The 13,544-nt window shown below is 40.8% G+C and overlaps 1 protein-coding gene across 1 annotated transcript in view; it reads left to right on the plus strand.

Annotated features, from left to right (window-relative positions):
* Sin3a (SIN3 transcription regulator family member A) overlaps positions 1-13,544 on the plus strand; it is a 54,392-nt gene that overhangs the window by 28,005 nt on the left and 12,843 nt on the right. The window contains exons 10-16 of the mRNA XM_005347409.3: positions 1,211-1,329; positions 1,899-2,109; positions 2,952-3,068; positions 5,163-5,401; positions 6,734-6,917; positions 8,002-8,575; positions 10,988-11,157. Of these exons, the coding sequence (XP_005347466.1) occupies positions 1,211-1,329; positions 1,899-2,109; positions 2,952-3,068; positions 5,163-5,401; positions 6,734-6,917; positions 8,002-8,575; positions 10,988-11,157 (1,614 nt within the window). The remainder of the gene's footprint in view (positions 1-1,210; positions 1,330-1,898; positions 2,110-2,951; positions 3,069-5,162; positions 5,402-6,733; positions 6,918-8,001; positions 8,576-10,987; positions 11,158-13,544) is intronic.

The following is a 13,544-nucleotide window of genomic DNA, read 5'->3' on the forward strand; positions in this document are numbered from 1 at the left end:
CCAGGTGCTTTATTCATTGAACCATCTCAGTTCCTTGTCTGTTTGGGGTGTGTATATACACTTTTTCATGCGTGTGTCTGTTTATACGCATGTGTGCATTATCTGTGTGTGGAGGTCAGAGGTCAGTGTTAGGTATTGTCTTCAGTTGCATCTCTACTGTATTTTTTGAGACGAGGACTCATCGAACCTAGAGCTCACTGATTGGCTACACTGGATTGTCTGTAAGCCTTGGGGATCTTCCTGTCTCTAATTCTCCATAGCTGGGATTACAGTTTTGTACTGCTTTGCCTAATGTTTTATGTGGGTGCTGGGAATACAAACTCTGGTCCTCTGCTCATGGAAAAATCCCTTAGCCATTTGATCCATATTCTCAGGCTTTTTCTGTTGTTGCTTTTAAGATTTAATTATTAGGTGTATATATGTGCCTTTATGAACTCCTCTATGCCACACATGTATAGGTGGTTATGAACTACCTCATGTTTGTTGGCACCCAACCCTGGGTCCTCTGCAAGAATGTGAAGAGCACTTTTAACCACTAAGCCATCTTTCTAGCCCCCTCAGTTCATTTTTGGTTTTTGAAGCGAGATATTGTTGCACCTCTGGCTGGCCTCAGGAGCAGATTGGTCTTGAAATTGTTCCTGCTGCCCCACCTCAAGAATGCTGAGATTCCACGCATTGAGGAGGCAGAGTATCCAGAATTTATAGGCTATCCTTGGCTATATATAGCAAGTTTAGTGGTCTGCCTCTGCTATATGACATCATGCCTGAAACAAAACCAAAAAAAAATTTATTAACAAGAATATGAAAACAGTATTAATAAAAATTCCTGTAAATATCTGTTAGGACGGGCTACCGAAGCTTTGTAACTGTCATGGTCTGGAGTAGCAAACATTTGAGAAGGTATTGTGCATGATCTCATGACTTAATTATAGAAAATTCTAAACACATGTAAAATTAAAGAGACTAGTGAAACGACCCCTTGTGTTCTTACCATCCAGTGTCAGTGGTTCACATGTATTCCTATCGATTTTAGGCTGTTTAGAGACATAGTACAGTGTCTTTTTTTTTTTTTTTAGGGTGATTTTTCTGATTGTATCTAAACAAAGTAACATTGATTCCTTTGTAAATATCAGATTAAATTTACCCTATTAAAAAAATTGATGACCCTGATTCTACTTGTAATTATTTTTCTTTTGATTGTTTCTGTAAGGTCCGAAAGGCTCTTCGGAGTGCAGAGGCCTATGAAAATTTTCTGCGCTGTCTGGTTATCTTTAACCAGGAGGTGATCTCCCGGGCTGAGCTTGTACAGCTGGTCTCTCCTTTTCTGGGGTAAGTGAGGTGAACAACCTAGCACTTCTGATATGACAGTGCAGAGACTGTGAAGGCATGTAATAGACAAAGGTATTTGAGTTGCCACAAAGGACAGTGCCAGAAGGGGCCTCATGTCTTCTAACTTTCAGGATGTGTGTGGTGGCATAGGCCTTTAATTCCAGCACCAGGGAGGCAGAGGAAGTTGAGTTAGACAGAGAGATCCTGTCTCAAAAACAAAGAGAAGAAAAGTGTTGACAGCGTATCAGCTAATGATGCAACAGTCATGGTCTCTCGATTGTCTGACCAGCACTAGATGTTTATAGACACTGATCACGTAGGCTTTAGAATCTTGATTATATTTGCCGTCCTGAGGATTATATGAACAGTGAAGCAGTATTGAGCCAAAGAATGGCTTCTTAGTTTCTTACTGTCTTGTTGGAGAGCATTATATAAGGAAAGTGGAACCTAACTAACTAAAGGATGCTTCTCAGGGAGAAAATAATTGTCTCTGGTAGCAATTGTGATGTTGTTCCTCATAACTGTATCCTGCTTCAAATAGCTTACCAGTTTTTTGTTTGGTTCTTCAGGAAATTCCCTGAATTGTTTAATTGGTTTAAAAACTTTCTGGGCTATAAGGAGTCTGTACATCTGGAAAGTTTTCCCAAGGAACGAGCTACAGAAGGCATTGCCATGGAGATCGACTATGCCTCTTGTAAAAGATTGGGCTCTAGCTACCGAGCCCTACCAAAAAGTTACCAGCAGCCCAAGTGTACAGGACGGACTCCTTTGTGTAAAGAGGTAAGGGTCAGCATTGGATCTTCAGATTCTTCAAAAGAGCGTAATGATAGTACCAGGGCCAGAATTTTTTAAGTTTTCATTTATTTGGTTGATAAGTATATAAGCATGTCAGCTGTGATCTGCTTGTGGCGAGCAGAGACAACTTGTCAGCTGTTTCTCTCCTACCATGTGGGTGTCCAGGTTCAGACACAGGTGTCTGATCTGATGACAAGTGCTCTTATTTATCTGCTAACCCTGTTACAAGAAAGGCCAGCATTTATATGAATTGTGAAAGCATGTACCTTCTCTTTTTTTCAAAAGAAAACTTTTAATCAGAACTTTCTTTTTTCTTTTATCAACTAGGTGTCTTAGCTTGGTTTCTATTGCTCTAATGTAACACCATGACTTGGGGGCAGAACTGTCTGGCTTGTGCTTCCCACATCACTGTTCATCACTGAAAGAAATCAGGCGAGGACTCACAGGCTGGAGGCAGGAGCTAATGCAGAGGCCACGGAGGGGTGCTGCTTACTGGCTTGTTCTCATGTCTTACTCATCCGCTTTCTTGTAGAACTAAGGCCAGCAGTCTAGGGATGGAACCATCCATAATGGGCTGGGCCCTTCTTCATCAATCTCTAGTTAAGAAAATAACTTACAAGTTTTTCATATAGCCAGGTCTTACTCCTCTTATGAAGGTATATTTTCTCAACTGAGGTTCCCTCCTTTCAGATAACTCTAGCTTGTGTCGAATCGACATAAAGCTAGCCTGTGTTTTTTCCTCTCTGTAGCATTGTCTTTTTATTGAGAGTGTTTAATTACCAGTATATTTTTACAAGCTTTTCTGCCTCCTCTTTTTCTATCCAAAGGTTTTAAATGATACCTGGGTTTCCTTCCCATCGTGGTCTGAAGACTCCACTTTTGTTAGTTCCAAGAAAACTCAGTATGAAGAACATATTTATCGTTGTGAAGATGAACGATTTGAGGTATCCTCCCTTGTGATTTGAATACTGTGTATGAATTAACTTAAAAAGATGGGTCTGGAGAGATGGCTTAGTGCTTAAGAACACTGGCTGATCTTCAGGAAGATCTGGGTCCAATCCCCAACACCCACATGGCAACTCACAACTGTCTGTAACTCCAGTTCCAGGGGATCTGACACCTTCACACTAATGCACATAAAATAAACTGAAATAAATATTTTTAAAAAAGATTAAAGAATTAACCCTAGTGGTACATGCCGGTAAGACTTAAATTGTAAAGGTAGTCACTGGGATGGGTAGATCTAGAATGAATGAATCGGCTAGCAGAGATCTCCTATTGTAGGAAGAGAATTTCTGAAACTAGGCTCAAAAAAAATCTCCATTATCAGATGACATTTACTAATACCACACTGAAAGGAGTTAATTGTGTTTTGCATGTATGTATCTGACTTAGTATATTTATTACACTGTGTTGACTGGGCCTGCTTCTTCAGATCATTCCCTCTGCAGAGCAATCATGTTGTCTCCCCGGTGACTGGTGGTTGTCATCTTTTCCCCATCTTAGTTACATTCCTATCACTGTGATAAAATGCCATAACCGAGACAACCTGTAAGAGTTTGACTTGGTTTAAATATTCAGAGGGTAAGAGTCCATGTGGTGGAAGGAAGCAACAACTGAGAGCTCTCATATTGGTCCTGAGCCATATCCAGGAGGCAGAGAGAATGCACTGAGAATCATATTAGTCTTTTGAAACCTAAAGGCTCACCTCCTAGTGATATACCTCCTCCAATAACACTGCACCTCCTTATTTTTCCTAGACAGTTTTACAACTAAGGATTAACTGTTTAAATATATGAGCCTATTGGGGCTATCTTCATTCAAACCACCCCAGCCCTGGAATTAATGACCTGATTAGTCATTTCAGAAAACTAAATTGTATTGTTAATTTCTATGGGAAGTTTAATTCATTCAATCATTCATTTTTCAACAGGGTTTCTCTGTAGCCCTGGCTATCCTAGAACTCTCTCTCTGTATACCAGTCTGGCCTTGAACTCAGATCTACCTGCCTCTGCCTCCTGGGTGCTGGATAAATGTGTACACCACCACACACCACCACACCTGGCTTCTATGGAAAGGTTTTTTTTTTTCCTGTTTTTTAAAAAGATTTATTTATTATGTATACAGTGTTCTGATTGCATGTATGTCTGTAGCCAGAAGAGGGCACCAGATTTCATAACAGATTGTTGTAAGCCACCATGTGGTTGCTGGGAATTGAACTCAGGACCTTTGAAAGAGCAGGCATTGCTCTTAACCCGTGAGCTATCTCTCCAGGCTCTATGGGATGTTTTTAATCAACTGAAAATCATTTTTAAGCAAGGGCAATGGAGTATAGCTGTAATCCCTGGGAAAGGGAAGGCAGAAGGATTTAAGAATTTATGATCATCCTCACCTGCATGGACAGTTGAATGCCAGTCAGGGCTACATGCTAACCTGTTTCAAAAGGAAAGGATAATCCTGAATTTGTTGCTATTGGATGTGAAGCAGTAACTTAATATTTAAATCTTTTAGACATATTTAATACCCCCAAACTTGTTAATCTCATAACTGTCTTTTGGGATTGTTTTCTTATACATTAGACCAGATATAGTGGCTCACATTTGTAATCCCAGCCTTTAAGTATCAGAGTCAAGAACTTGCCATATGTTGAAGGCCCATCTAGTCTATATTGCAAGTTCCAGGTCATCCATTGTAAGGCCTTGTCTCAGTACAAACAAAAGTGTAAGGAAATATATTAGTAGAGTAGACTTCTCTTGGGTCCCACTGGCCTGTGGTCAGCAGTGCTAAACAGTGTGTGGAAGTTGTGATAGGTGTGATGACTGTTGATCACTTCATGTGCTTCCAGAAGACAGCTTTATGAAAGTAGTAGGTGCCATTGTTCACATGTTACTATAGCGAGTCTTACGTGGCTTGTATAGAAACCATGACTCCAATCTCAAGGGATTTGACACTCTCCTTATTCTCCCAGCTCTGCTATGTTATGGTTTTGGCCTGAGCACCCTCTTCTGTTCTGTTCTTTTGTTTTGTTTTGTTTTAAGCTTGATGTAGTTTTAGAGACCAATCTTGCAACAATCCGGGTTCTGGAAGCAATACAGAAAAAGCTTTCACGCTTGTCTGCTGAGGAACAAGCCAAATTTCGCTTGGACAACACCCTTGGGGGCACCTCAGAAATCATTCATCGGAAAGCACTCCAGAGGATATATGCCGATAAAGCCGCTGATATCATCGATGGTCTGAGGAAGAATCCCTCCATTGCCGTTCCAATTGTTCTTAAAAGGCATGTATCTTCTGGCTTTTGTGTGTCTTCTGAGAGGTTCAGTATCCTGTTAAATAGGTTTTTGATTTTCCACGTGGTTTTAGAGTTTCAGTTTTCTTCCTTGGTTGTTTTACTTTTGGGACAGAGTAGAATGGTGGAACTTGGTTAAGGGTTTTGAATCCCAGATGGAATAAATGTTGACAGGGAACGGATGAGGATGAGAGATGCACCTCAGTGACAGGTGTTTGCGTAACACCCATAAGTCCCTGAGTTGTTTCCTGTGCCAGAGAGAGAGTGAGTTAGTGTATGATAGTGTGCTTTGATTTTATATTTGAGGGTTATGTTTTAGTTTTTGTTTCTCAGTAGAGGAGATTGAATTTAGGACCATTTGTGTAATATGCTTGGTAAACAAATGTTTTACCATATCCCAATCTGTGTGTGCGTCTGTGTCTGTATCTGTATGTACTTAAGAACTTTGTTTTGGAATAACATCTCACTATATTGTTCAGACTGGCTTTGAACTTGCAAACTTCCCTTTTCACCAAATGCCCTCTTTGGGACTTTGGAATTCATTAGCTCAGTAAGCATTCTGAGTCATGACGTAGAAGCAACTTCAATGTTGGCTTTAGTTGGACAAGAAGAACTTAGTTTTCAAGAAGATTTTTCGGAGCCATATGTGGCTCATGCTTATAGTCCTCATGCTAGGGAGGAAGATTGCTGTAAATTTGAATTTGATGTTAACTTGGTCTACATTGTCAATTTCAAATCATGCAATGCTTCCAAGTGAGTCCTTGTCTCAGAAACTGCTCCATGCTCCCTCATGGAGACCTCATTGATGTTACCTTTTTTTTTTTTTTTTTTTTCCTAGACAGGGTTTCTCTGTGTATCCTTGGCTGTCCTGGAACTTTTGTAGGCTAGGCTGGCCTTGAACTCACAAAGATCTGCCTGCCTCTGCCTCCCAAGGTGTGGGATTAAAGGCATCTGCCACCACACCCAACTTTCACTCAACTTTCTCAATACTCAGGGTAGGAAGCCAGATGTGGGTTCTTGTTCCTATAATATCATAAATGAGGAGGTGGAAGACAGAATTACTGTAAGTTTGACCACTTGTGTGGTCTGTATAGCATGTTCTAGGCCAAAACTTCACAGTAAGACTTATCTAGAAAAACAAAATCACCCCACTTTCCAAAAAACCTCATTTATGTAATACCAAGGATATTATCTCTAGTATCAACCATTGATCAGAATTTGCATAGGTTCGAGTTTACATCAAATAATATAAGCCTGGCATATTTCCCATTCCTAGACCCTCTAAATTCTCAATTATTATTTACATTTTCCCACCCTGCTAAGGTTGAAGATGAAAGAGGAAGAATGGCGAGAAGCTCAGAGAGGCTTTAACAAGGTGTGGCGAGAGCAAAATGAGAAGTACTACTTGAAGTCTTTGGATCACCAGGGCATTAACTTCAAACAGAATGACACCAAGGTCCTGAGGTCTAAGAGCCTACTTAATGAGATTGAGAGCATCTATGATGAGGTAAGCTGGCTGAGCTACATCTCCGTCAGCTTTGGTCTCTGTGTTCAGCCTGGCTTTCACTCTCCAGTCACTGAGAGCTGCTGATTCTTCTTCTTGAGTAGAGTCCGTCATAACTTTTGATTCCTAGTCTACATCTTAGACCTAAGACTCGTTGTTACACTTAGTCCTTCCTCTAGTTTCTTAATTTATCATTCTGGTTTCAGTTTATACCTTTGGTCCCCTTCCCCCCACTTCTCCCAACAAATATCTTGTGTCTGTGGAAACACTCTTATCTACCTCAGTTTAAAAAGTGTTGGCAATCCCTGTTACTCTGCACACTTAGCGGGAGTGTAAATAGTACTAGGAGCCAAGAATCAGGTAATAGAAGTTGACCTGTCTCAGGAGGTAGGAGGCTTTCTAAAAGTGAATCTGAGTTTCATAGAATAAAAATAGTAAGTGAACTTTTTCACTTAATTGTCTATGTTTGACCATGTTAACCTCCATGTGACAAACTCCACCCTAATATTTTTATATCACTCATAAGTGCTAATCTAAAATTTTAAAGACTGTTCTTTTAAGTCTTCAATATCTGAAGGTACTAATCTTTTTTTATCAAGCCACAATGACCATAGTACCCATGAATATTTGGAAGAGAGATAAAAATTAAGCTAAGTTCCTGTATTTCAGATTGGGTAGCCACTATTATGTATCTGTCTGTCTGTTTTGAGATGGGAATCTCACTGGATAAGCCCAAACTGCTTAGCATGTTCACTTTTTCTGTCATAGCCACCCAGAGGCTGGAGTTACAGGCAGTGCCAGTGTGCCTAGTTCTCACTATGGTTCATAATATAATGTGCTGCTGGTGTAGTCTTTTTTGTTTGTTTGTTTTTGTTTTTCAAGACAGAGTTCCTTTGTATAGCCCTGGTGATCCTAGAACTTGGTTCTTGGCTTTTTAGACCAGGCTGACCTTGTTTTGATTCACCTGCCTCTGTCTCCTGAGTGCTGGGATTAAAGGTGTGCTCCACCACCGCCTGGCATTGCTGATACAGTCTTGTAAGCTTGTTGCTGTATACATGTCACAATGGTTTTGTGTCTATTCCTCCAGAGACAAGAACAGGCTACAGAAGAGAATGCTGGCGTACCTGTTGGCCCACACCTTTCCCTTGCCTATGAAGACAAGCAGATACTAGAAGATGCTGCTGCTCTGATCATCCATCATGTGAAGAGGCAGACAGGCATTCAGAAAGAGGACAAGTACAAAATCAAGCAAATTATGCATCATTTCATTCCTGATCTACTGTTTGCTCAGAGAGGTGATCTCTCAGATGTAGAAGAAGAAGAAGAGGAAGAAATGGATGTGGACGAAGCCACAGGGGCACCTAAGAAGCACAATGGTGTTGGGGGCAGTCCCCCTAAGTCCAAGTTGTTATTTAGTAACACAGCAGCTCAGAAGTTAAGAGGGATGGATGAAGTATATAACCTCTTCTATGTTAATAATAACTGGTATATCTTTATGCGACTGCATCAGATTCTCTGCTTGAGGCTGCTACGGATTTGTTCTCAAGCTGAGCGGCAAATTGAAGAAGAAAACCGCGAGAGAGAGTGGGAACGGGAGGTGCTAGGCATAAAGCGAGACAAGAGTGATAGCCCTGCCATACAGCTGCGTCTCAAAGAGCCTAGTGAGTGCTTAGACTGTTGGCTTTCAGAATGTATGTAGGTTGGATGACTGGCTTCAAGGCCTCATGAAATTTCCAGTTGCTTTAGTTTGGTACTAGGGTTTATATCATACTTCTGCAACTTAATTGGCTGTGTAACCCTCCTTAAACCCATGAACCCATAAATGAACCAATACAATGGAGGCAGTAATTGTTACTTTATGGGGTTGCTTGAGGGTTAGGGAAGGATGTATACATAGCACCTTGTGTAGTCCCCAGTTTCTGGACACATGGGTCCATTGTTAGCACTGTGGAATGTGAGGGATGGGTGATTCATTGGCGGGTTAATGAGTAGTATTTCAGATGAGAAGAAATGTCATAGTTCATTCCATTCCATAACAATATATAAATTCCTCATTATTCATGCTTATGGCAAATAGGAAAGTTCCTAGATGTGTGTTAGCAAGCTTCTCTTTAATGGGCTTCATGGCTCATTCTGATATTTTCTAAAAAAGAATTGGGACTCTAAATGGTGTGAGACACAGCAGAAGAATAAAGAAGATTAAAAAAAAAAAAAACCAAGGGCTCATTAAAGAAGCTACCATATGCTTTGTGCCATGCTGTGCTGCATGCTTCCAGATAACGGTTTCACTCTTCAGTTATGTATTTAACCTATGAGCCAGACGTCTCCTCACAGGCTGCCCTTCCATGAGCTTCATGAACTAGTAAATCGGAATCCTGGGTACAACCCTTGCTTCTTATCTTTTGAACTAATGACACCAGGAATCTCTTTGAAAAACCTTTATCTGTATTAGATCTAGCTTGAAAGTAATAATTTTGGGGCTTAAGTGTGGTGATTCTTTTTGTATTGGTAGAAATTACAAATACAGTAGCCAAATCTGGGCTTGATAACTGTCTTAGCCTGGACCTAGACTGCAATAGTCTGCTCTTCAGTGACCATCCAGACCTCATCTCAGTTATAGCTGTGGCTACGAATCTATGGTTTGGACTCCACTTTATCCTACATATTTCAGAGGCTGCCTTTCTCTTTCGTGGGCTTAGAGAAAGTGATATTCTGTGATAGAACTCCAGCCAGTAGCTTGTTGTAAACAGCAATTGTTCATTTTGCCTGTCTATAAGATCCACCCAGTTTTCCTAAAGTGGATCTTCATTTGTTTTCTCTTACAAATTTGGTGGCCAGTTAATCAACGAGAAGAGTTCCTTTTGTGATTAACATTTTTAATGAATTTTTTTTATTGAAGTGCAACATATATGAAAAAGGACACAAGATTTTTTGTATGAGGTGGTGCATGTGCAGTGAGGCTAGAGAACAGGGAGTGTCCGTTAGTATTCTGTACCTTACTCCTTGAGACAGGCTCTCACTGAACCTGGAGCTAGGTTGGTGGTCAGGACACCCTAGTGCTTCTCCTTTCTTCCCACCCCGCAGTGCTGAGGGTACCGGTGGTCATAGCCAGGTTTTTATATGGGTGCTGTGGCTCATTTTATGTTGGAAGTGTTCTTACCCACTGAACCATGTCCCCTGCCCCACAAATAGAATTTTACAGCTCTATAAAATTTTCTATACTTCATCATTAAAGAGAACAAGGAAGAGAATAAAGCTAAGACCCAGTAACAACCTCATGCCCGCCCCCCTCTCTATTTGAGAGTCTCCTGCTTCAAAATGCTCACTGTCCAAAAACTTGTTATGTAGTCTATGTTGGTTTCAAACTCTGAGAAATCCTTTTGCCTTAACCTCCCTCAGGTATAGGCATGTGCCACAATGTCCAAGATGAGGTTAGTTTTTGAACTCTGCATAAATGGGTGCTAATTAGTAAGTTTAGGTGACCCCATTCCTTGTGCCCGGTCCTAGCAGCTGTCTCTTTACTAGTAGATTCATCCCAGCTATTGGTTGAAGTGCTGCATGTGCAACAAGTACAAATTATTTAATGTCATTAGTTAGATACAGCATTGCAAATCCTTTTTAAACAGACATTTATAAAAATCAGATAAGTTCATTCATAGGGGTCTTAATTTGAATAACTGTTCTGTGGCCAAGAGGTTTCGAAGTGCTAGCTAGCATCTAACTATGCCTGCCTTTTCTTTTCTATGCTTTACTTTTCATTGAAATAGCTTTATGTGCAAATATCCCCCTTGAGAAATGGTTCTGTGTAAGTGGGGGAGCCAGCAACTTGAAGGGCCCTCTTGGATATTTGTCTCTCAGATGACATAGAACTCAGCAGTGCGGTCAGTCTGTGTTGGAAGTCACTGTTCTTGGATGGCCAGTGCTGGTGATTACAGTCTATCAGATTTCATTTCTGTTTGAATTGGGTTGAGTCGTATCTGGTATTTGTCTTTTCAAATGGTGTATAGATCAGCTCTCTGTCCTTGAGCTTGTCTTAGCAGAGTAAGGTCTTACCTATCTCATCTTTCCTATAGTGGATGTTGATGTAGAAGATTATTATCCAGCTTTCCTGGACATGGTGCGAAGCCTGCTTGATGGCAACATAGACTCATCACAGTACGAAGATTCACTGAGAGAGATGTTCACCATTCACGCCTACATTGCTTTTACTATGGACAAACTAATCCAGAGCATCGTCAGACAGGTGAGAGGATATGGTGGAGCCTAGACCACCAACGGAAGGTGTCCTTACCTGAAAGTGGGTTAGGCAAACAAAAAGCAACATTTCTATGGGAAAAGGAAAACAGCTTAATCATGTAACCATGTTTATAAATTATGTCTCTGAAAGGAAAGGACCAATTTTAAGGGAAGTATGTTATGTGGCTTTTCCTGGGGAGACAATGAACAAACGTCTCTTTACCCCTTATGATGTACTGACAACAAACCAAAGAAATAGTTCTAACCAAATCTAGCTTACTGAACTATTATGTTTATTGTGGTTACTTAATGAACATAGGTAACCCAAAGGCAGCCACATCATTGAAAAGCCCAAAAGCCCACCATACACATTCCAGCATGGCTGACAATTTATAGAAGTTCTTGAATTCTGCCAGTTCCTGAATAACCACTCTCTGTTGTTCTATATTTTACCATGAGGCTCATGACTTGTTACCTCACATCTTGCTTCTCTGGTAGCTGCTGGTGTCTCCCATACTTTGCCTTCTTTTTCTTAGTATCTTTCTATCTTCCATCTAGCTATATTCTGTCCTGCCATAGGCCAAAGCAGCTTCTTTATTAACCAATGGTAGTAAAATTTATTCACAGTATATAGAAGGGCATCCCACATTACTTTTTTTTTTTTTTTTTTTCGAAACAGGGTTTCTCTGTGGTTTTGGAGCCTGTCCTGGAACTTCCTTTGTAAACCAGGCAGGCCTCGAACTCACAGAGATCGGCCTGCCTCTGCCTCCCGAGTGCTGGGATTAAAGGTGTGTGCCGCCACCACCTGGCTATCCCACATTACTTGTGCACAACCAGAAGGCAGCTTGACCTATGAGAGAATGTCCTTTCCCCAGATACTGTTACTACTTTTACTTAGCAGAATTTGGTTATGAATTTGTGTGGTTAACACTATCGGTATACTTTTACAAACTGGAGAACAGGAGTTTCCTTCAGAAACCCAAATTCATGTGTCTTTAAAAGTGTATTCAAGCTTTTTGTTTTAGGGTTTTATTGCTGTGAAAGAGATACCACAACCACAGCAATTCTTTTTGGTTTTTGGAGACAGGGTTTCTCTGTAGCTTTGGAGCCTGTCCTGGAACTCACTCTTGTAGATCAGGCTGGCCTCGAACTCACAGAAATTCACCTGTCTCCCAAGTGCTGGGATTAAAGGCATACGCCACCACCACCCAGCCTTTTTATTATTATTATTTTAATTTTTTTCAAGACAGGATTTATCTGTAGTTGTTGCTGTTTTGTATTTCGTTCTGTTAGATCAGGCTGGCCTTGAATTCACAGAGATTCACCTGCCTCTGTATCCCAAGTGCTGGAATTAAAGGCCTGCACCACCACTGCCCAACTCATAGCAACTCTTATAAAAAATATTTCATTGGGGCTGGCTTACAGTTTCAGAGGTTTAGTCCATTGTCCTCATGGCAAGAAGCATGGCAGCGTGTAAGCAGACATGGTCAGCAGGCAGCAGCAGAAGACTGTATTCCATACTGGGTGTAGCTTAAGCAAATGAGATCTCAAAGCCTCATTCCACAGTGACACACTTCTTCCAGCAAGGCCATCCACACCTAATAGTGCCACTCCCTATGGGCCAAACATTCCTGCACATGAGTCTATGGGGCCATTCCTATTCAAACCACCACACTTGTCATAACTCTTCAGGGAATAGAGAGTTGGTTTTGTTTTGTTTTGTTTTTTTTAAAAAATATTTATTTATTTATTATGTATACAATATTCTGTCTGTGTGTGTGTCTGCAGACCAGAAGAGGGCACCAGACCTAATTACAGATGGTTGTAAGCCACCATGTGGTTGCTGGGTATTGAACTCAGGACCTTTGGAAGAGCAGGCGATGCTCTTAACCACTGAGCCATCTCTCCAGCCCTGTTTTTTTTTTTTTTTTTTTTTACACTTCATGGTCCCTTGGAGTTCAATTCTGGTTGAACAAATTTCAAGGTCAGGCCATACATTTGTCTTACCTTTTTCAGGTTAGGACTTTTTTTCAATTCTATCAGCTGAATTGATAGGGTTAATTCCCAAGCATACATGAAGCCCTGGGTTGGATCTCCAACACTCCATAAAGTGGGTATGGTAACATGCTTATAATCTCAGCAGTTTGAAAGAGGAGGCAGGAAGACCAAAAGTTGGTCATCTTCAGCTATATTATAGGAAGTTCAAGACCAGATTGATACATAAGACCTTGTCTCAAAAACAAGGAGGGGTTCTTTTTTTTTAAACATTTATTTATTTATTATGTATACAATATTCTATCTGTGTGCATATCTGCAGGTCAGAAGGGGGCACCAGACCTCATTACAGATGGTTGTGAGCCACCATGTGGTTGCTGGGAATTGAACTCAGGACCT

The sequence above is a fragment of the Microtus ochrogaster genome, chromosome 5 (assembly GCF_000317375.1).
Source record: "Microtus ochrogaster isolate Prairie Vole_2 chromosome 5, MicOch1.0, whole genome shotgun sequence".
Taxonomy (NCBI): domain Eukaryota; kingdom Metazoa; phylum Chordata; class Mammalia; order Rodentia; family Cricetidae; genus Microtus; species Microtus ochrogaster.